This window comes from Dermacentor albipictus, chromosome 7, assembly GCF_038994185.2.
Source record: "Dermacentor albipictus isolate Rhodes 1998 colony chromosome 7, USDA_Dalb.pri_finalv2, whole genome shotgun sequence".
Classification (NCBI taxonomy): Eukaryota; Metazoa; Arthropoda; class Arachnida; order Ixodida; family Ixodidae; genus Dermacentor; species Dermacentor albipictus.
In genome coordinates this window covers 135,445,960-135,467,299 of record NC_091827.1, presented here as the reverse complement: position 1 = coordinate 135,467,299, position 21,340 = coordinate 135,445,960, and the positions used below count along the sequence as shown (strand labels likewise).

Genomic DNA, 21,340 nt, shown 5'->3' with positions numbered 1-21,340 from the left:
GCGACATGCTCACAGACAGACAGACAGACAGACAGACAGTGAACTTTATTTGATCCTGAGGAGCTTCTGCGGAGGTGCCTGTCGGGGACCTGCGGCAGCCGCTGGCGGCGCCCGAGTCGAGGCAGGAATACCGTGATGTTCCGCCCTTTTTTGGGCCCTCTGGATTGCCCATAGTTCCGTTTGGAGCGATGGGCTGCGGTGTGACTCTTCCCAGTCGGCTTCAATGGATAGAGGGCCGTGAGGTAATGCGGGGCATTGCCAGAGCATGTGCGCTAAGGAACAATAAATCTCAATACAGTCCGGACAACTTGAATCGATGTCTGTGGAGATACAGCTGAGAAAGCCCCGTGAGGAGAATGAACCCGTCTGGAGCATTCTAAGTGAAACTGAGTGATACCTGTCTAACTTCGGGTGAGGAAGAGGATAGGCTCGTCTATTAGACCGATAGTGGGAGGTTATTTCATGCAAAGTAAGGAGCGGACCGTTCTGCTGGATTTCATCCTGTCCCCAGAAGGCCTGCTACCGCGGCGGGTTAGATCTCGCGCACGGTCATAGGCAAGCGCGTTGAGGTTAGGTATGTTCTGATGAACGTCTGCACCCATATGGGTGGGAAACCAAGAGATGAAGTGAGTGCCAGGGTTTGTTCTTTTTTCCATAATGGAGGCAGCCTCTCGGGCTAGGTTACCCGATTCGAAAGTGTTGATAGCTGCTAGCGAGTCTGTGAAAACGTTGGTGCGCGAAGGGTTGGTCATGGCCAGGGCAATGACGACCTGTTCCGTGACTGCGCTCGTAGCTAACCTAATCAAGGCCGAGGAACCAGTTAACAGCTGGTTTACCGTCCGGGAAAGGACCTGGGACTTGCTGATGCCCTGAGCCGCCTGCCCCTGCCAGAGGTGCCTGATGCTGTTCCAGAACCTGCTGAAGTGCTCATACTGGAGCATGCGTACCCAGAGGTGCTCTCCAGATCTGCGGGATCGCAAGCAATCAGCCGGAACCAAGTCCTGTCTCAGGTGGTCAAGGCGGTCTCCCATGGGGAGGAATTGGTTCAGCCACTAGGCCACTGAGCTGAGCTTGCAGCAGGGGTGCCTACTGTGGGTTTCCAGGGTGGTGATCCCACTAAGACTCCGGTCCATGGAGGGTCCTGCAGATGCTGCATGCGGGTCATCCTGGCGTGGAAAAGACCAAGATGGTGGCCCGGTCCCATGTTTGGTGGCCTGGCCTGGACCAGGACATCACTCAAATGGTGCAGAGCTGCTGAATCTGCCAGGAGCATCAGCGGGCCTCACGTCATGTGGAAATCACCCCCTGGCAGTTCCCATAGAGACCCTGCTCTCGCCTACACGTGGATTTTGGGGGGACTATTTGAGGGCCATTACTTCCTGGTGGTGGCGGACGCCTTTCCGAAGTGGGCGGAGGTTCTACCTGTCACCACTTCATCAGCAGGTGTGACCATTGCAGCGTTACGACAGGTCTTCGCTGCCCAGGGGTTGCCGGATGTCATAGTGTCCGACAATGGTTCTGCTTTTGCCAGCACAGAGTACCTCGCCTGGCTGACGAAGAACAGAATCCGCCAGATGATGGTTACGCCGTACCACCCTGCGTCAAATGGTGCAGCCGAGCAGGCGGTGCAAACCATCAAGGACAAGCTCAAGAAGAGCCAGACTGGGGATTTCCAGATGCAGATTGCCCAGATGCTGTTTCAGTACTGGACCACGCCCCACGATGTCACTGACCGCGCGCCCCCTGTAAGGTCTTGCTGGGTTGGATGGTGAAGACACCCTTGGACGTCTTGCATCTGGACCTGCAATCCACAGTGCTCCTGAAGCAGCTGAAGCAGAAGCTGGCTGCTGACTAAGGGTGCCGTCCCTGGCCTTTGCCGGAGTTGGGAGCTCCAGTCTTCGCCAGGAACTTTCGTCCTAGCCCACCCTGCTCCACCGGACAGGTGGTGTCTCCTGCCAGTGCTTCATCACTGCTCGTCCGCATGCCAGATGTGGCCTCTTGGCACAGACACGCCGACCATGTTAGGCCTCGCCTTGGGACCTGGCTAGCACCTTCGACTGCCACTTCCGAGTTCCAGCTCGCAGGAGGACCAGCGGCAGCACCAGTCACTCCCAGTGGAACACCGCCCACCTCAGAGGCGGCAAGCGTTGCCAGCGGTGTGGCGCCTGTTGGGCTGGTGTCAAGTCCGGGACCACTCACAAGGTACCACTCAATGCGGACCCTCCGGACGGAGTGAGGCTGTCTCAGGCAGCACCCAGCATTGCCACACCCGGCCCGTCAACACCGGTGCTCAGGCGGAGTACTCGACGGCGGATGCCACCGGACCGTTACTCGCCTGGGTAGCAGGCACTGTCGACCCGGCTAGGATGAAGGCAGAGCCTCATACATTGAACTTAGAAGTTTTTGGTTAGCGACAAACAAACTGGGCATAAGGGGGGTGTAGCAAGCATGTGACGCCCCCTCGGGCATAATCTTCGTTGGCCCGCAAGGCTCGGTGGTCTGCCAGGCTCAGTAGGCAACATTGGTCACCGCACCACAATAAACACCGACGAGCACAGCTGCTCAGTGGTCAGTTATTGTTCATCACCACCACGCTGCGGAGCATCCATCTGACGGAGGGTGCCTCGAGCCCTCCCTTGTTCACGAACCCGTGCGGATTGTGACAGGCAGCCTCTCAGGCTAGGTTACCCGATTCGAAAATTTTGATGGCCGCTAGTGAGTCTGAAAACGTTGGTGCACAAGGGGTCAGTCATGGCCAAGGCAATGGTGACCAGTTTCGTGACGCTGTTCGTAGCTAACCTAATCAAGGCCGAGGAGCGTAATTCCCCTTTGGTGTCAATGATTGGCAACACGAATGCGCTAGACTTGCCGTACTGAGCTGCAACGACAAAGACAGTCTAATCTTGATTCTCGCTGGCCTTCTGTAAGATCGCCTGTGCCCGAGCTTTTCACCTCCCTACATTGTAATTTGGGTGCATATTCCAGAGGAATGGGCTGACCACAAATGTTGCCCGGGCCTCCCTGGATAAGGTGATTTCTTGTTCGTTGAGAATTCTGGGAGCCATGCTGGCCCCATCTAGAATGCGTCTCCCTGCCCTGGTTGACGAGAGCCTGAATACCTGAGCGGTGACCTGCGCTTCAATCCCTTCATCAATGTCGTTGTGCATACCGAGTTTGCTTAACCTGTCCGAGCAAGTGGTTACTGGTAAACCCAGAACTTTTTTGATGCTCTTGCGCATGAGAATGTTAAGCTTATTCTTTTCGGTTTTAGTCCAGTTAAGGGCGAGGCTACATAGTTGATGTGACTCATTAGGAAAGCTTGATAGATCCTGAGGAGGTTCTCTTCACCTAGTCTCTTCTTTCGTCCAGATACTCTAGCAACGAGTCTCAGCATGCTTTCGGTTTTGGTGTTACATCCACACGTGTCAATCAGTAATCCTAGGATTCGGATAGATTCAACTTGAGTTGAGAATGGGCTGCTCGTTTCTTGCAAAGAGGGATATGGGAAGTTGGTTAAGGGGGTTGAGACCCCTAAAACCTTGCCTGGCCAGCCTGTACAGTAACAATTCAGATTTGTTTGGGGACAGTTGGAGGCTTGCGTCTTCCAGGTAGAACTCCATTGCGTCTAGGGCTGATTGCAGCGCGTGCTATACTTCTGCAAGTGATCTTTCTGGGCGTATAGCGTATATCATCCGCGTATAGCGAGTGGCCTATATTCACAAATATTTTTTTACTAACATGAAAATTCCTTCATCGCAGCGCCCCTGGTTACCTTCTTTTCCCTCTACTATTGCTTTTTTATTATCATTTTGTCTGCTTAACAGACTGCTTAGCGACCTGCAAAGGTTCAACTTGCATTTAAAATAATTTTTCCTTACCGTGTTAAAATTGCACTTTGAATTGTATTTTTTATATATGTGTACAGTAAAACCTTGGTGATACATATCTCAAGGGGTCGCATCAAATATATGTATCAACCAAAATTCGTATAACTAAAAAAAATCAAATCGGCATGTGAATGAAATCGGCATGTTAAACAGCCAGAATCTCATTTTTAGAAATTTATTCACGATGGAAGAAGTCTCGGATGTCCTTCTGGCTTTTCTTCTTCAGCAGGTCAACCAGCAGCTAATTCTGGAAGTGGGACGCAAACTTCCCGAAACCGGCTTTGTGGGGACATCGGACACAGCCAAGACGTGAGCCTCATGAGCACCAAGACTGCCAGTGCTAGACCGTTTCCACTCAGTACAGTGCGCACAGTTACCGCTGTGTTATCAGCTGCCTTCTGCCGAACAAGGAACGGTCCGCAGCCTCCTCACCACTTTGGTGCCGGCGGGCGCCGCCACTCGCTCATTCGTATCACTCAAACCAACGTGCAGGGGCATCTGAAATGTGGCGCTTTGGCCAGGGAATTGTGCGAATTCGCATCACCCCGAAATAGATACCAACCGTGATCGTATCACCGAGATTTCCCTGTATGTATATATATGTGTGTTTATATATTGCATCTGCATATATTGTTACGTGTAGCTGATGCCTAATGCTATTTGCTATTCGTTTACAGGGGAGCTAACGGAGGCCAAAAATGGTGACGCTATATCAAACGGGCTCACAAGTCGCCTTCCTCCTCCTCAGTGCGGCAGCTGTTCCGTATCATCTCCCTCGGCAGTAGAAGCACCGTCTCGGTGCTTAATCTACGCATCCACGGTGAAAGGTGCGTGGTATGGCTTAAGCCTCGCCACGTGAACAATGTCACTTGCAGCTGACGATGACGCTAAGAGGTAGGCGGGGATGATTTCATACGTGACATCGGTAACTTGTCGCACCACACGGTATGGGCCAGCTATTCGGAAAGGCCCACACGTCGAATGGGTGACTAGAGAAGCAACAGAGAACCCGGAGAAAAGTGCATGTCGTGACGGTGGCAATCATAGAGGCGTTTCTGATGCTTCTGTGAGGCCTCAAGATGGGTGCGGGCGAGCTGGCGCGTGTGGTCGGCGTATGCGGCCGCGTCGCTGGCGTATTCAGTGGCTGAACGTGTGGGCGAGAGCAGCAAAGTGTCCAAGGGGAACGCCGGTTCTCGGCCATATAGGAGATAGAATGATGAATAGCCGGCGGTGTCGTGACGCAATGAATTATACGCGAACGTCACATATGGTAAGCGAAGATCCTAGTCGTGGTGATCGGTCGCAACGTACTTTGAAAGCATGTCGGTGATGGTCCGGTTGAGGCACTCCGTGAGGCTGTTGGTCTGTGGGTAGTAAGGTGAGCTGAACTTGTGCTTTGTCGAGCAGGAGCGGCGGACGTCCTCGATGACTGCCGAGAGAAAGCTGCGGCCACGGTCAGTAATTGGCGCGGAGCACCGTACACTAAAATGATGTCATAGAGAAGAAAGTCAGCAACGTCAGCAGCACAACTTGTCGGGAGGGCTCTGGTGATTGCGTACCCCATAGTATAATCAGTAGCGACGGCGATTCATTTATTTCCGGAGCCCGAGAAAGGAAATGGTCCAAGAAGGTCTAGACCAACACGGAAAAAGGGTTCGGGTGGGATGTAGATGGGGTGGAGACATCCAGCTGGAAGTGTGGAGGGCTTCTTCCAGCACTGACAAGGCTCAGAAACGGCAACGTAGCGCCGTACACAGTGGGCGAGACCCGGCCAAAAGAATCGATGGTGTGCACGGACGTATGTGCGCGAGACACCCAAGTGTCCAGCCAAGGGAGCAGCGTGAAGTTGGTGGAGGACAGTCGAACGCAGGTGTGATGGAATGACGAGCAGAAGGTCAAGGCTGTGTGGATCGAAAATGCGGCGGTATAATGTCCCCTCTTCGAGGGGAAACATCCGGAGAGAGGCATCGCCAGGAGTTCACTCCATACGGTCGATGGGAGCTCGCAATGAAGGATCACGGTGTTCCTTCTTGCCGATTTCAAGCAACTGGGACACAGAGAAAACGCAAGCGATGACGTCCGCATCAGCCGGTTCGTCGACGGGGTAGCGGGACAAACAATCGGCATCCTGGTGCAAGCGTCCCGTCTTATATACCACGAAAAAGAGCGCGGTGATCAGTGATGACACAGAATGGGCGTCTGTAAAAGTATGGACAAAACTTTGCAACAGCCCACACAAGAGTGAGGCACTCACGCTCTGTGATTGAATGATTACGCTCGGCGGGGGATTGAAGTCGGCTGGCATAGGCTATAATGCGAGCATGTCCACGCTGGCGCTGCACTAACACTGCTCCTATGCTGTGACCACTGGCATCAGTTCCAACTTCCGTTGAGGCAGACGGATCAAAGTGGGCCAGAATTCGAGGCGTGGTAAGGAGAGTAGTGAGCTGCAAAAAAGATGTGGCATGATCAGGACCCCAAGAAAATGGGGCGTCTTTCTTCGAGAGGCTGGTAAGGGGACGTGCGATGCTCACAAAATCCTTCACAAAGCGTTGGAAATAAGAGCACAGCCCTACGAAACTACGAACGTCCTTGGTAGACTTCGGAGTAGGAAAATTCGTAACAGTGTGAATTTCGTCTGGATCAGGTCGCACGCCTTTGGCATCTACGAGGTGTCCAAGGACGGTGATTTGGCGGCGAGCGAAGTAACATTTTGACGAGTTCAACTGGAGACCGGCGCAGCGAAACATGTCAAGAATCGCTATAAGACGATCTAGATGCATGTCGAATGTGGGCAAATAAACTATGACGTTGTCCAGACAGCACATACAGGTGGACCACTTGAACCCCTGAAGCAAAGAGTCCATCATTTGTTCGAAGGTGGCTGTATGCACCCCATATGTAATGCCCACGGGCCTTTAAGGTGAAATAAATGAAATGAAATTGTCCTCAATAATCAGCTCGTGGACAGCATCACAGGTTGCCACATCAGTTTGAGGTGCTCACTTTCAATGGTGAAATGCACAGCCTTGAAACAAGGTATCCAGGTTATGTCGCAAGTTCTCCTTCAGTATCTACGACATCTCAGTGAAAATGTCCTTTGGCCTTGGAGAGAAAGAGTGACTTCATGACGGCCTGAGTCAAATGATACAACACTTGCTTGTGCATCTGCCATCAAAGTTCCTGAGTGCAACAAAAAATCAATAAAGTTCAAGTGTAATAAAAAATAAATGTGTCAAGAATCACAAACATCTGATATTTGCAAAATCACATACTACTAAGACATTAGGCAGCCATATTGCCCCTCACTCGTTTTTCCATTTTTTTTCTGGATGGGGACAAAGCTAGGAACTTATCAGCACCCCCTTGTATACAACTGTGCCACGGCGAGATGTGACAGTGTGACAGGGTCCGTCTATTGTGTTGCTCGAATATCGTGTGCGTGTGGATGCATTTTTATTGTGAGCTTTGCGAGACAGGAGCACAAGTGCATTGCTACACAATACAGAAACTACCAAAACACGAGACCATGGGCGGCGCAGAATTGAGCAAAAGCAACCTCTTGACAACTTGCTGCATCGCTCTCAAACATAATGTCGTTCTTTTTTTTTCTCTACGAATTGAATAGAAGTAGACATGCAGCATTTTCTTTTGTGTTAGAATGCAATGCAATTATATTTTTATTACGAGTGGTTGAGTACTTAGTGCAAAAATTATAATGAGAAGTTTCTACATCATCGGGCTAGTATTTGAATGACCTGAGAAAGTCTCAAATTCTGTCCTGCATCTACCTCAATTTCTCTATTACTAAAGTTCTGTTCGCGATAATATGGACACCTTACTCTTCTTAATCTATCACTTTAGCTTGACTAATTATTTGCCTTTAGTGCTCCTTTAAAGACCGAATCCAACACAATTTTGTAATTTTGCACTGTGAAATGTCACTTTTGTGCAAAATTTGAATGCAAATGAACCTGTGCATTGGACAGAACAGTCATTTATACTGAAGCACAACCCACCTATCATGGAGGCTCTGCAGGATCTGCATCTGTGCAGCTTGAGAGGCTTGCATCGCTTTTTCCATGGCACCGAACAGCTGAAAAATTACAGCATTATTTGGCACTGCTGAACAGCAGTGCGGAGCTTTAGGAAAATGTTTGGGAGTAGTCATGAGGCACTTTTCATGTGCACAATGTCATTAAAGAATGCATATTGTCCTTAGTGTGAATATAGAAAGTAATATTTGCAACTACTAGTTCTTTTATATGTATTCAAGATATCCTTTACCAAGGTGCCTCAAGCTTTGTTCGTAGTGACATCATTTACGCCTTTGTTTCTGGACAATGTGATTGACAGCCTGGAACATAGCAGTGAACTCACCGATTCCATGTACTTCTGCTGAATGTCCATTTCAGCTCGGTACTGCTCCTTGGTGATGTTCATCATGGCTAGGTTGTGGCTCTGCTGTAGTTCCTCTTTCTGCAACGCACAACACCAGACATCAGCACAAATATATTCTACTGCTATAAAATAGTGAATGAGTGGTTTTTAATTAATGATTTTCAAGGCTGCCATTACTAACTACATACTTCACACTAATTGAGTAACAATATCTTCACTAATACTTTGTTTGGCATTTGTTGTTTTTCATTTGCTTTATTTGAGTGTACTTGTCATGCACTAAGTCTGTAACAAATTTTTAGGGAATTTTTCGTTTTCGTGTTATTGCTTTGTTGTTACTGATGTTTTTCTGTATGTACATTCTACCCATCCCCTCTATAATGCCCAACAGGCCTTGAGGGTATTGTAAATACCCTCAAGGCCTGTTGAACAGTGAACGAGCTAAAGTTCTAGCTCGTTCACTGCTAACCTTTGCACATGGGTGGCATATCATGGTTCATAAATTCTCACTGCAATACCCCTGGGGCATGGAGAAAGGAAATACTTGACGCAGCCAGCCTTGGCAAGACAAGGCCTCTCGTAGAAGCCATTCCCTTCGCTTTCTCGTTCTCCGACACGTAACCTCTGAGGCTGAGCACGCTTCCGGTAGTTTTTAATTGATGCTCACTGGTTCAGCTAATTTGCCTGCAGAGCTCAAGCATAAAAACCTAACACACACTCTGATGTGATGATCATGTCCTTGGCTTCTTCAAGTGTGCTGCACAGTGCTCCCACTTGTTCCATTCAACCTGTTGTGCACCAATAGACAATTTGCAAAATGGTGTGCGTCCTCTTCCCTGCAGTGGCAGTACTACAAAATTTGGTGGGAAATGAGGCGGAAGCTTGACTGCTTCCTGGCGAATTAAGTTGGAGCACTTGCACATACATTAAGTGCCTTTGCTTTGTTTATGTAAACACTAGGCTTTTCACAAAAATAAAAGCTGCGTGTTTCCCACGAAAGTGTTACCTTCGGGTGAGCATTGGTGACGTGTACTACGATAAAACTCGCTAAAGACGTTGAGAATTCATCCTAAAACCAGTAACACAAAGGCTCACGTCGACCATGGCAAAAATCAGCTACCTTACGCAACTTTGGTTGGAAAATACCTTTCTTATTCATGCGCAATACATTTCTGCAAATGGCTGTACATGGTTCGTCTGGGACAATACCAGAGGATAAATGTAGACTTTGTAAGAATGAATTAATAGTGCTGGCTCTCTCACCACGATTACAAGGTGTGTGCAGTAATTCACCTACGCAATGATAGATAGAGCTACTGTCCCACTGCAGCAGAATCGACATTTTTTTCTGGCATCACTGGTCACCATGTGTACATTTCGTGCAAGTGAAGCAGGAAATGCACCAAGACGCACCAAACTCGCGCTTCACTGTCTTCTTTTTTTCTGACCCTTTTCACGAAATGTATTTCACGCCACAATCAAGTATACTTAGGAAATCTAACCACCAACTTGCCCAAGAAGTCCTTTTGGTCCAAACTACGCTCTTCACGATGCACCAATAAACACTGGTAGTCGGCCTGATGCGTGCATTGTCAAGTATAGCACAGTTACAGGTATGTGAGATATGTGAGTTACAAGTAACGTGAGCTTTAAATTCACTGCCTCGTCACCGCTGTTATGTCTATAACGTGAGCTTTAAATCTACTGCCCTGTCACCGCTGTTATGTTTATGGTAGCTGTAATAAAAGGCGTCCAAAACGCAAAACGGACTTTATGTCATAGGGAGTTGCGCACAGCACAGTACGAATGCTGATATTTTATGAGCCACCTGCTCTGCGTGTCTGTCACGAGCCGTCGATGGGCAGAGAGTAAGGAGGGCTGGAAAGGCATGCCACTGGCAGCTGAGGTGAGCAGAATGAAGGTGGTCTACAAGACATAGCAATAAGTAAATAAATTAATTGCTTTGGACCCTATGCCCCAACTCCAGAAATGAAACCAGAGAGGGATAAAGGCATTTATAATTTGTGGGAATACTAAGCCTAACACAATACAGTAAACCCTCTGATATTGTGAAATATTGATTAAATCGAAATTTTCTCCTGACTCGGTTTTACGTGCATCTATTTTCACCCTTATCTCAAAATGCTTTCACGCCATCCTCCAGATACCTCAATATCTAGACTGTGTAAATGTTGGCAACAAGTCACTACCCAAAGGCTTCTATACCTTGTGCACAGCTCTGATATCGCCAAAAACTGACAAGAACACAAGTTTGTAGCGAATCCCACTTCATTTTACGCCACTCTTGTCATCCACCAGTCTCATCATTCACTATTCATGACTGGCTGCGACTTTATTGATCCTGGAGGTGCAGTTTTGCTCTTACCCCTGACAAAGTGCAAGGACGATGTCTGCAACTTGCATGCTCGTGCGCGTGCAGAGCAGCTTGCTTATTCGCTGTGCTCTGCATTTATGCGTTTGTGGATCCACGCGCTGCACAATTCGCGTAGGGATACCACAAGCTAGGCCGTATAATCTACGCACTATGCCAGCTGTGCCGAATGTTTGGTACGTCATTGGCATTATCTTAAGCAACAAGTTCAGGGCCGTAATTTGGGAGCGATGCCTTTTCCGATGCCATTTCTTATTAAGCTTCGTCAGTGGTCATAACGATGCTTCACCCGTGTTATCAATGGGATAAGCAGCCTGGGATAAGCATCCGAGAACAGTGGATGAAAGAGGGGCATATAATGGAGCAAAAGGAATGGCTAGAAAATAGCGGCCCTATGGTGGTATTCTCAGTCGATTACTTTTTCGGATACGAGCACTTTCGCAATATTTCGCATGACTAGGCTTTCGACACGACGTGCCACACAACAGAGTTAGCTTGGCTCTGTGCAAGCAGCTCTGTGGCCCGTCGATGCCAGGCGTGTCAAGTGCCGAGTTGCATAATGTTTTGCGAAATTGATCCACTAAAAATACCGCTCCTGGCATATGTTGAGGTTTTGCGAGAAATCAAGTGGCTGTGCTGGTGCCTACGCTGAAAGACTCAGCAGTCTTTTCGCTTATATCGAAACTTTTCACAATTTTTGCAACTTTGAGTTCACAGGGTTTTACACTATACGCAATATTTGTCCTCAAACTCATAAGAAACTACAGCACAAACCGGAGGAAGGGACACCCCATACGGATGCACATAGAATGAATATGAGCTTACAACTGATTTTATTAAAGCAAAAAGAGCATGCATGCACCCGTGGTCTAACCTACAAACACAAGCACTGCCTGCAAAGAGGTGACCATACAGAATTCAAGTGTACATGTGACATACAATCCATATTTTATGTGGCTGTCTTGCAAAATGATTTGCAACCAAACAGCGATATCAGTGCGTACCTCACAAATACATTTACACTTATTTATTAATATATGCTTAAGAAACTTTTTGTGCATAGGTGTTTCGTATGTGTTTCTCTAGAATAAGAATCACCTGAACATGTGGTTCACACCTGCAGGCTGCACAGTGAGGAGGCAACTAAGTCTCACACATAACTCTGTTCATTTTACTACCATGTAGTATGCAGAATCACTAAAGTAACGAATCAGGCTGACTAATTATTGAAGTGAATGTAGGTCATAGTAATGCTTCCGTTTATTAAAGGGCAACTCTGGTGATTTCTGGGCAACTCTGGTGATGATGCCCACTGATGTTAATGAAATTGTTATTATATGTTCTCTTTTGCATTCTGATTGTTTGTGCCAAACTATATGGCTGCAAGTCATTTAGTTTTCCTGAATATGAATTCTAAAAATTGGTTGCATTCCGGACTCATGACTTTCTACTGGCTAGCCGGTGTTTGCGACATATCGAGTCTACACCCCACTGTCGTTGAAATCGTCGCTTAAATTACCACTGCCTAGTTCGGAGACTCCGTACAAGCTCCCTGTGTCACGAGGAGAAATCATCAGTTTCACTTCTTTGGTGTTAGCAGCACGCATTCTGCATGCTTACCTTATGGTAATGTAGGACCTGACGTTATCCACTCATCGAGACGTCACACGAAGCAGCTTCCCGTTTCGGTTTCGGTATGTCATTTATTGGTTATCTAAAATTAATGATGAAGTTATAAGCAGATTGAACCATCCTACAGGTGACATAACTGTCAATACAATTCGAAAATGACAATATCCTAATATGGTTAAAAAATGCCAGAGTTGCCCTTTAATAAAATGTGTGCATGAGCCAAGTGAGCATGCAGTACTGTTAGAGGCAGGACAAACATAACACACCTTCGCTTTGTGCTCAGCATCCAACGTTTGGATCTGTGATTCATTCTGCTGTTTCAGTGCCATGCTGAAATTGAAAGTGGGGGAAAAACAAGAGCACTTACACACGAATCTTGCACAGCGTAAAAATGCATTTCCCTACTGTATGTTTACTTCACGCAACCTCAAGTCCTTTGTACTGTCATCACAACTCTTGCTTAGGCGCCGAAATTAAAACCAGCCGCCAGGAGGCAGACACATCATATTGCCGCAGAGAGCTCTACATGCCAGTTACGAGCACTCTCCTTGCGCAACCGTGCAAACGCCTCATTGCCAAAGCTCCTAGGCATTGCTCACAGCATCGCCAGGCGCCAGTAACGCCTCGTGCATGGCAATACAGCGCGTGTCTTCCGTGCACGCGCACATGGCAGCGCCTGTCCAATGAGAAGTCATGGCGTGGCTCCTGGCCTTTGGGGTGCGTGAAAAGTGTGTTCGGCATGGAGACGTGGTTCACTGTTGAATAGCCTCCTGTTAACTCTTCTTGTAAATTGTATGAATGCTTTAGTATTGAGTTTCTGGGCACAAGTTCACCCACAATAAACCAGTTTGTTTAGTGTGTGTCATTGAACAGTCCTACATGACTGGTGGAGGTGCGAATACTACAAACATGTAGAAGTTTATCCTTTAGGTTTGTACCTGGTTTTGTATCTGTCAGGAAATGTACCATTGTTTTGTGCAGTAAAATATTGCCATAAAAATCTCCCATCAGTATTTATTTAACCTAAGTGACAAATTATGAGAACTCATTAAACTGCTATCTGCCTGTTATAATAATCCCCGAGCAAATGTAATATCATAGTGGCACCTTGCTATTAATGTACATGACAACAATAAGGAGACTATCCAAACCTTCTTGAACACAACAGATAATGTTCTCAGTAGCTAGGAAATGCCTAGACATGGCGGAGGTACCTGTACCTGAAAGCTAGCATGCTCTTTCAAGTGCTGGTGTTGACCAACCATGTGATCACACAGTTTTACATGGCATGAATGTTGCTCACTAATCCCACTGATCACGTGGAAGCTAGCATTAGATATGAGCACAAATTTAAACGAAGATTATGCGGTGAAAAACCATATTGCAGAACTTCTTTAGGCTTATTATTCAAGTTGCGGTAAACACCCAGGCATGAGGTAACAAGATGTCAAGTTTATTTGTTTAACTACATCGATAGATGCCAAAATTGTACATAAGTAATAAGAATAGCAAGGAAAAAGCTGCGCTACGGCAGCATGACTGGCCCCACTACCCTATTAAATGCTATTTCTATATGGCAACAACAACATCCAGTATGTGACACTGATTGCACCGGCCGCTCTTTGGAACAATTATCTGACTTTTGTTCTTCGATGTAGTTGTGTCGATTACTGAAGAAAAAGGACTGTTGTCCCCACAGGTCCCTTGCTTCACCTACAGCAACAGGAGGGCACCACTGAACGACTGTAATCACACTGTCCCATGAGCAGTTTCATTTTGCCATGCTGTAGGTAAGGTGGTAGTTGAGGTTCTGCTGCAATGTTGACCAATGGCACTTAAAAAAATTAAATTATGGGGTTTTACGTGCCAAAACCACTTTCTCATTATGAGGCACGCCGTAGTGGAGGACTCCGGAAATTTAGACCACCTGGGGATCTTTAACGTGCACCTAAATCTAAGTACACGGGTGTTTTCGCATTTCGCGCCCATCGAAATGCGGCCGCCGTGACCAATGGCACTTGACATTTGGACATTTACTATTCCACTTTCGCAACAGAGTTAGTGTACTGAGTGGCCAAATTCGGTCATATTAAAGACAGTTGGACTTGGTGCTGTCAACTCTAGGGAAACTTAGATCTAGTGATTTTCGCCATTTTTTAAGGAAATAAAAAAGTCTGAATAAATCCAAGATAATTTCACACTAAGACATTGAAACGTTGAAACTTCTGACGCGTGATGGAGTGTATTGATTTCAGACACTTGCACGTTACATTAGCATGTATACCATTAGTTTTGATTGCCTAGAAGTACAGTGAATGCATCTCGACAAGTAAATGACAGAATGTGGATTCCCTTGGCTCTGTCATGCAGTGCTGCCACTGCGATTTTGCTGTTTGAAGCTTTATCTGTGCTGTCGATTTCTGTGACTCTGAATGAAATATCGATCTGTGATGGGCGAAGCAAACACACGCTGCAACTTGTGGGGATGCGCGTCCCCTGATGTGTTTTTCCCGCATAGCGCGGCTCCTGTAATCCGGCTGCGCCGCGTGGCCTGGCGCCCGCGGCGGTCGGAGTGGTTGAAGCGCAGTGCGAGAGATGGCGCGAGTGTTGCGCTGCTAACGCCACCGACAGGCGGGGTTACTTGGGCACCGAGAGACAAGGCGCTTGCTCTCTTTGGTTCGGGACAGCAAACAGTGCGGACGTGCCGTGCCACGCGTGCGCCGATCCATGCTTCTATGAGACCGTCTCGCGTGGCCACCTTCGAACGCGCCACCGTTCACGTGACCGTACGCGCGAACGACCAGGCGTTGGGATCCAGCATGGGGCGAACATACTCGCTCACTATCCGGTCGCGGTGAGTCGGACTTCCTAGATTTGTCACGCGCCCATCGGCATGTTTTGTGGATAGCTACTCGGCTAGTAGGCACTGATGTATGAAAGGTGCAATAAATGCCCCTGTGATTGTTTTCACTACTGTATTGTCGTTCCTTTGTCCCAAGAGCATGGGAGTGAGAACCCCACGAACTCCAAACAAATCAGCAGGGGTGTAAGTGGACAGATATGCCAAGCATGACAATGCGGCAGTGTGGTTGTAACACTGAACAGCTGACTATGCGCGTGTTCACTAAAATTGACTGCAAGTTGCCAACAGACAGAGCAAGCTTGGACAGTCCCAGTGGTCAGGTGCTCGAGTGAGTTTTGCTTCAAAGGAGGGATATAAAAGGGGCACATCTGTGCGCTTTGCTGCAAATGATGCTTATGTGCATACGTGTGGTGACACTACGTTAGTACAAGGCAAGCAAGAAATATTAATATTTCACAGTGGTGTCCTGAAGTAGCACACTATCTTAACAGCGTTACATTCTAGTTCCGGCGCACATTTTCCTTACAATTTGGATAAGCTTCTGTGTAATCTTGGCACTTTGCTCAAGGTGCAAAACAACCTTGGGCAGTAACAAAGCATATACATGATGACACCTTCTTCTGTGAATACAGCTCGTGGGCTCACTCTACGTCTCTCGCACGGCGTCGCTTAGTATCCCCCCGGAGAAGTGGAGCTTCGCGACAGCATACGGCGATAGACCCGCCATAGGTTCGAGCACCAAGCCGAAAGGCCTGGCCGGCTCTGGCCGTACGTATGGGTGCTCTCCCAGGAACACGAGACGTCCAGGGCAGTCAATGCATTTATTGATGACAATATGGCCAGCACGTACCAGACTGCACCCAAACACACTGAGCACACTCGGCGCTGGCGGCCCCCCCCCCCCCCCCCCCCCGATGGCGGGGGAAGGCAGGTTCCACGGCACGTCGAACAATGGTTCGCACACGCGGGCCGAAATGCGTTCTCAAACCCTACCTAGCGCTTCCCGTCACCGACACTGGTCAGCAACGGTTAAGGCACGCAAAATGTGACGCACCGAGTGCCTGCGACTGCTGCAAGGGCGGAACGCAGAACCACTCAGTAAGCCCCACTTACGCAAGGTGACAAAGCACATGAACGTCCCCAGGCCGGGGGCGTTAGGGACACAAATAGCCGGTCGCTCACGTACTCTCGTGACCGGCGCTTGTCCCTGCTGCAGCTCGACTCCCCCGCGTCCGGCGATCTTCCCCAGTCGGGGCTTCATTCCTACGTCACGACCCAATCGGAGGGCCGCGTAGCATGACGTCGCGGGACGCGGCCGCGACGCCCGGGGAAAACGGCACATGGTCGAGGGGCAGGCATTTGGGGGCGAGGTTTTCCTCGCAATGGTGAATAAGTCCGGCGCCGGAGGCATAGCGACGACTGCGCCCCGGTAGACCAAAGGAACTCCCACATCCCTCTCCCCTTAAAGGGCCCCTGAAACGATTCGGACAAATTTTGTAGACGCGTAGGGTACAACTTAAGTAGAACATTCGCACCACAATTTAAGTGAAGCGTTACGTATTAATGGAGCTACAAGCGATTAGAAGTTAGCCTTCCCCCTAGCCACGCTTTTCCTCCTCAACTCGTTCGCCGAGCGATCGGGGCTAAGCTCCGCCTTCACTGGTTATGCGTCACGATGCGACGTCACATCGTCCACTTCTGCTTGTTTTGGAGCCCGCCCGCGCGAAACCTCTCCGCTAGCCGCTTGGCCGTTGACCCCAGGCGAGAGCTATCGAAGCAGCGGGCGTTGCGAGCATTCTGTCCTAGCGCCGAACGTGTCTGGTATTCCGGTAACCACAGGAAAGCTGGTCATTTCGGCAAATGACTGGAGGCATAAACTCAAGCTGATAAAGGAGCTAGCGTAGACGTACGTGAGCGACCTGATCGGTCTGCACGGTCCAGCCACTTGTTGGCGCAGCGCTTAACCAGCCAAATAAAGCGCTAATATCGCTCTAACCAAGAGTGAAACATTTTAAACAATTATAAAAACAACGTGTTGATGATTACACTCCAGCGAAAAATACACACCAGCAGCAAAAAAGAATACACTTCGTTACTGCTACTGTGTATGGTTGAGCTCTGTGCCACCAGGTGGCTGCACCGTGCAGACCATCCAAATTTGCGCCTCTGCTCATCCAAGGCTCATCCCGTTACGGCAGTCAAGCGGCCAGGCCCTGTCCCCTTGCGCTTGCGTTTGCCCTTATACCGGACTCGCGAAACGCTATTGCGTTAGTAATCTTCCAGTGTAAAGTGACCACTACAAACGCGCAAATCCTGGTGCCGATCGGATAGCGTCCGTCCGATGCGCAGCAGCCAGTTCGCTCGTACGCTGCCTTGCAGAGGGACACGATGTCGCAGCTTGACATATTGCCAGTCGCTACGTTTGCAGTCTGCAAGACAACAAAGTCGGATCATAGTGCTCGCGAAAAGACTGAGACCGACTCTGACCGCGGAGCTCTCGTCGAAATGGAGTACATTGTAACACAAGCAGACGACACTTGCTGTGTGCCGGAAGTGCTTAAGTGTACTGAAAAACTGTTCTTGTGCATTCTCCTTATGTTACTTTCTTCATACAGAAACAAATGAACCAACATTCCAACTATTACGAAGATCATTTGTTTACCATAAAGTTGGAAAAATTATCGATCACGCACCGTGGTCAGCCAATCAGATAGCTCGCCCCTCTGACGTCATATGGGTGATTTTTGTCATATGGGTAGGGGCGGCTTAAAATTCCATCGAGCAGTGTGCTGCGATTGGCAGCGATGTGCAATTTAAAAACCCTATAATAAATTACACGCTTTACGCGGAGCACTTAGATCTCTCAATTAATGATCAGAAGCACCTACTCTAACGACTCAGTACGTTTGTAGAAAACCGTCAAAATCATTTCAGGGTCCCTTTAAGTGTCCCTACCAGCTGAGAAATAAGCCGGCGGCATGCAACACAAAGGAAAAGCCCCCTGTATCAGCCAGCATTAGACACTGCAAGGACGGCTAACCTCCTGCCGCCATTCCAGCCCTTAAACACATATTAAAGAAATTAGAACGTCACAATCAGGGCAGATACACTAATAGCATAATTATATAACACAAACAGCAAACCCAATGAAAATTGCGCACAACAAAATAACCTAAAGGGAACTGTATAAAGCACTGCCCCAGAATACCACGAGAATAAGTGCACTGTCAGCTACACGAACGCGCACACACAGACACTCAAAAATAAGCATAAAAAACGTTAAAGAACTCCACCTTAAAAATAAAATGGCAAGACGTACCCGGAGCCTTAGCGCTCAGTCTCGAACATCTCATTCCAAGGCCGTCGTGGGCACTTGGTCGCTGGCCACCACGTTCGGATGTGTTTGCTTCTGCGGAATAATCCGTCGCTCTCTGTGGGCTGCCTCTCCATCGTCTGGAGCCCCCTGATGAACGAGTGCTGCGAATCCGGGGTCCTCGCGCATCTTCTGCCAGCACAATTGGGCCAGCTCACCGTCTGTCAGCACCGTCGCCGCGCCAGAAGGCACCGGGGGATCTCGCGCCGCACTCTTCCCCTTCTCCTCTGTGTGCATTCGGCCGGTGTAGCGGCTATGGTGAATAACAAGGGTCCCGCACGTCCCGCAGGCAGCAGCACCAGCAGCGAGGGGCAGGTGGGTGCCGCCCATAGCCGCATTCGTTAGAGTGAGCGTGTGCCCCTTAAAAGGATAGAGCACGGGGCACTGGCTCCTCTCCGCTCTTCACTGCGTGGGTCAGGCCTTCACTGGCACATACCAGAGGAGTGCCGATACACCCTCCTGGCCCGTCCAGGTGGCCACACTTCGTGTTTTATTACGAAAGCAATACTGCTCGCACTTTCGACCCATCGGTGGTCGTGGCGCCTCCTTCCACAGCTGCGCGTCACGTGACCGTGTGACGTCACGCCAAACCGAGAGACGGGGCCCCAGCTCGCGGCATCGATGGTGGAGGCGAAGCCTTGCGCGCCGCTGCTGCGGCGCTACCAAGAGAGGGCGCTCGCTGGTGTGACGTCATGCTAGGAGGATAAATGGGGCTACAGCTCGGCTCCTCGCAGTGGTCGGCGCGCTGCCTTGCGCTATGTCAGAGGATGTATAGCCGTAAGTTTAACAAAGGGCAACCATGTCCACACCATCAGCCGAACCAAGGCGCAGCCAAGGGTATTTCTTTCGCAATCTTCCAGGCTTAACCAAGCTAAGCCTTCAGCCAATTTTTTTGGACTGGTCTCCGTAACTGTGGCAGGCAGGAGAGTTATAGGAGCAGGGAGTATCCTTGCGGCTGGAGTGCCTGGCTGTGCAACCCAGTGTCGGCGTCGGTCGCGGCGGCAGTTTGAAGGCGCGACGGGAACAGACGGCTTGGCTATCTTGAGTGCGAGTGTGCTGCAACTCAAGCTACCCACGAAGGCGACTGTCGAGAGAGAATGACTGCGGGAAGACAGTCCCGGGGCACCGGCAACAGCAGCGCTAGCAAGAGTAGTAAATGCTTACAGCAAACGCTTCCGAGAAGGGGCGAGAAGAGGTGGGAGGCACAGGATGGAGGGTCGCGAAGCCAGGTGGATATGGTGTTCGTCCCCTTTTGCACGGACACACACGAGGCACCAGCGGCACATGCCCTTTGGGCTTGCAGCAGATCCAGGCGCAGGGAACCCAATGTCTGAGGTGTCCAATGTCTCAAACCTCCTCCTCATGTGATGCTCCCGTTGTCGCATGCCCTCGCTTTCCGAACACTTACACGGCGAGTCTCAAAGACGAGACAGCAAAAGAATGAGGGCACTAAGCGCCCCTCTACAGCTACGTACAATGACGATGAGGAGTAAAGAGCGGGGCACATTGAAAACAAGGCTATGCACATGAAGGAGACTAAAGCTATTATTTAAACAAGAAGAAATACAAGCACTGAACAAAAGGCAAACGAAAGCACATGTGTCTTTTTGACATCTAGTTAGGGCGGGCTGGAACCGTGGCACGCTGGCCTCTATGTGGGAAATCCCGAGAGAAAAGAAAGCACTCGCTCGCAGAGGTAAAAAGCAGGAGTAGCGCATTTCTTTTATTAGAAAGGTCTGGAAATGTGAGGGCGACCTCACAATGGTGGGCGCTGCCTGAGGGGCTATCGATGCGACGGCCGAAAGCGGTGGAAACACTGGACGTGCTCTCTTCCCTGGAACACCTGAGATTGCTGGGCTCTGGCGCCAGCTCAACTGGCCTGAAATGGTAGGCTTTCAAGTCGGCAATGTGAACGCAGCTCCTGGTTCTGCTCGTATGAGGATCCATCAGCTCATACACAAGTGGTGAAAGTCGTTTCTCCACTCAGTAAGGCTCCAGCCAATTAGGAGCCAACGCTGCAGAAAACCCTTTGCTCGCATCACTAAGAGCGTGGTTGCGTTTAAGTACCAAGTCACCAACCTGAAAGCAGACGTTGCAATGACTCTTGTCATATTGAGCCTTCTGCTGGGCTCGGGTGGCTCTTAAGCTGTCCCTTGCTCTAGAGAAAGCGCGGGAAAGCCGAGAGTAAAGCTGCAATGCATACGAGGAAAGGTCCCCTGGCGCATTCTCGACGCCTGCTTGGCGATGCGTAACAATGGTTAGCGGATTCGCCAGTTCATGGCCGAAAGTAAGGAAAGCAGGGAAGAATCTTGTTGAGCGGGTTTGTGCCGTCCGGATGGCGAACGCGAGTTCGTACACGTGGTCTGCCCAACCCTTCTGGCTCCTGGCAAAGGCCGTGAGTAGTAGTAGTAGAAACATTTATTTAGAAGGGAAAGAAGTAGTTGTCGAAGACTTCGGCGGCCGATGGAGAACTCATTTCAGAGCCCCTGTGGCCTGTGCTGCTGCCCTTGCCAGCTGTACCAGGCTGCGCTGGATTGTCAGGTCCGAGCTGGACAGAGAGGCCTCCCACTGCTCCTTCGCTTGAAGTGTTCGTAAAAGCCGTGAGTATTGACTTCACAGTACGAAAAAAGCGTTCCACGAGGTTGGACTGAGGGTAGTAGGGCGATGTGAGGCGGTGCTCAATCTGAAGGGATGTACACGTCCCACGAAACACCTGAGAAGTGAAGATGCATTGCCAGTAATCAAACGCTCCGGAAACCCAAAGCGCATGAAAGCTTCCATTAGCTTGTCCA

General features: G+C 49.3%; 1 protein-coding gene across 3 annotated transcripts in view; it reads right to left on the bottom strand.

The window, feature by feature from the left end:
* The window catches only part of LOC135911545 (1-phosphatidylinositol 4,5-bisphosphate phosphodiesterase classes I and II-like), a 590,731-nt gene that overhangs the window by 91,099 nt on the left and 478,292 nt on the right, over positions 1-21,340 (bottom strand). For all 3 annotated transcript variants that reach the window (XM_065443866.2, XM_065443867.2, XM_065443868.2), the window contains 3 exons: positions 12,579-12,642; positions 8,268-8,366; positions 7,907-7,983 (listed from right to left, as the gene is read on the bottom strand). In XM_065443866.2, coding sequence (XP_065299938.1) covers positions 7,907-7,983; positions 8,268-8,366; positions 12,579-12,642 — 240 coding nt within the window. The remainder of the gene's footprint in view (positions 1-7,906; positions 7,984-8,267; positions 8,367-12,578; positions 12,643-21,340) is intronic.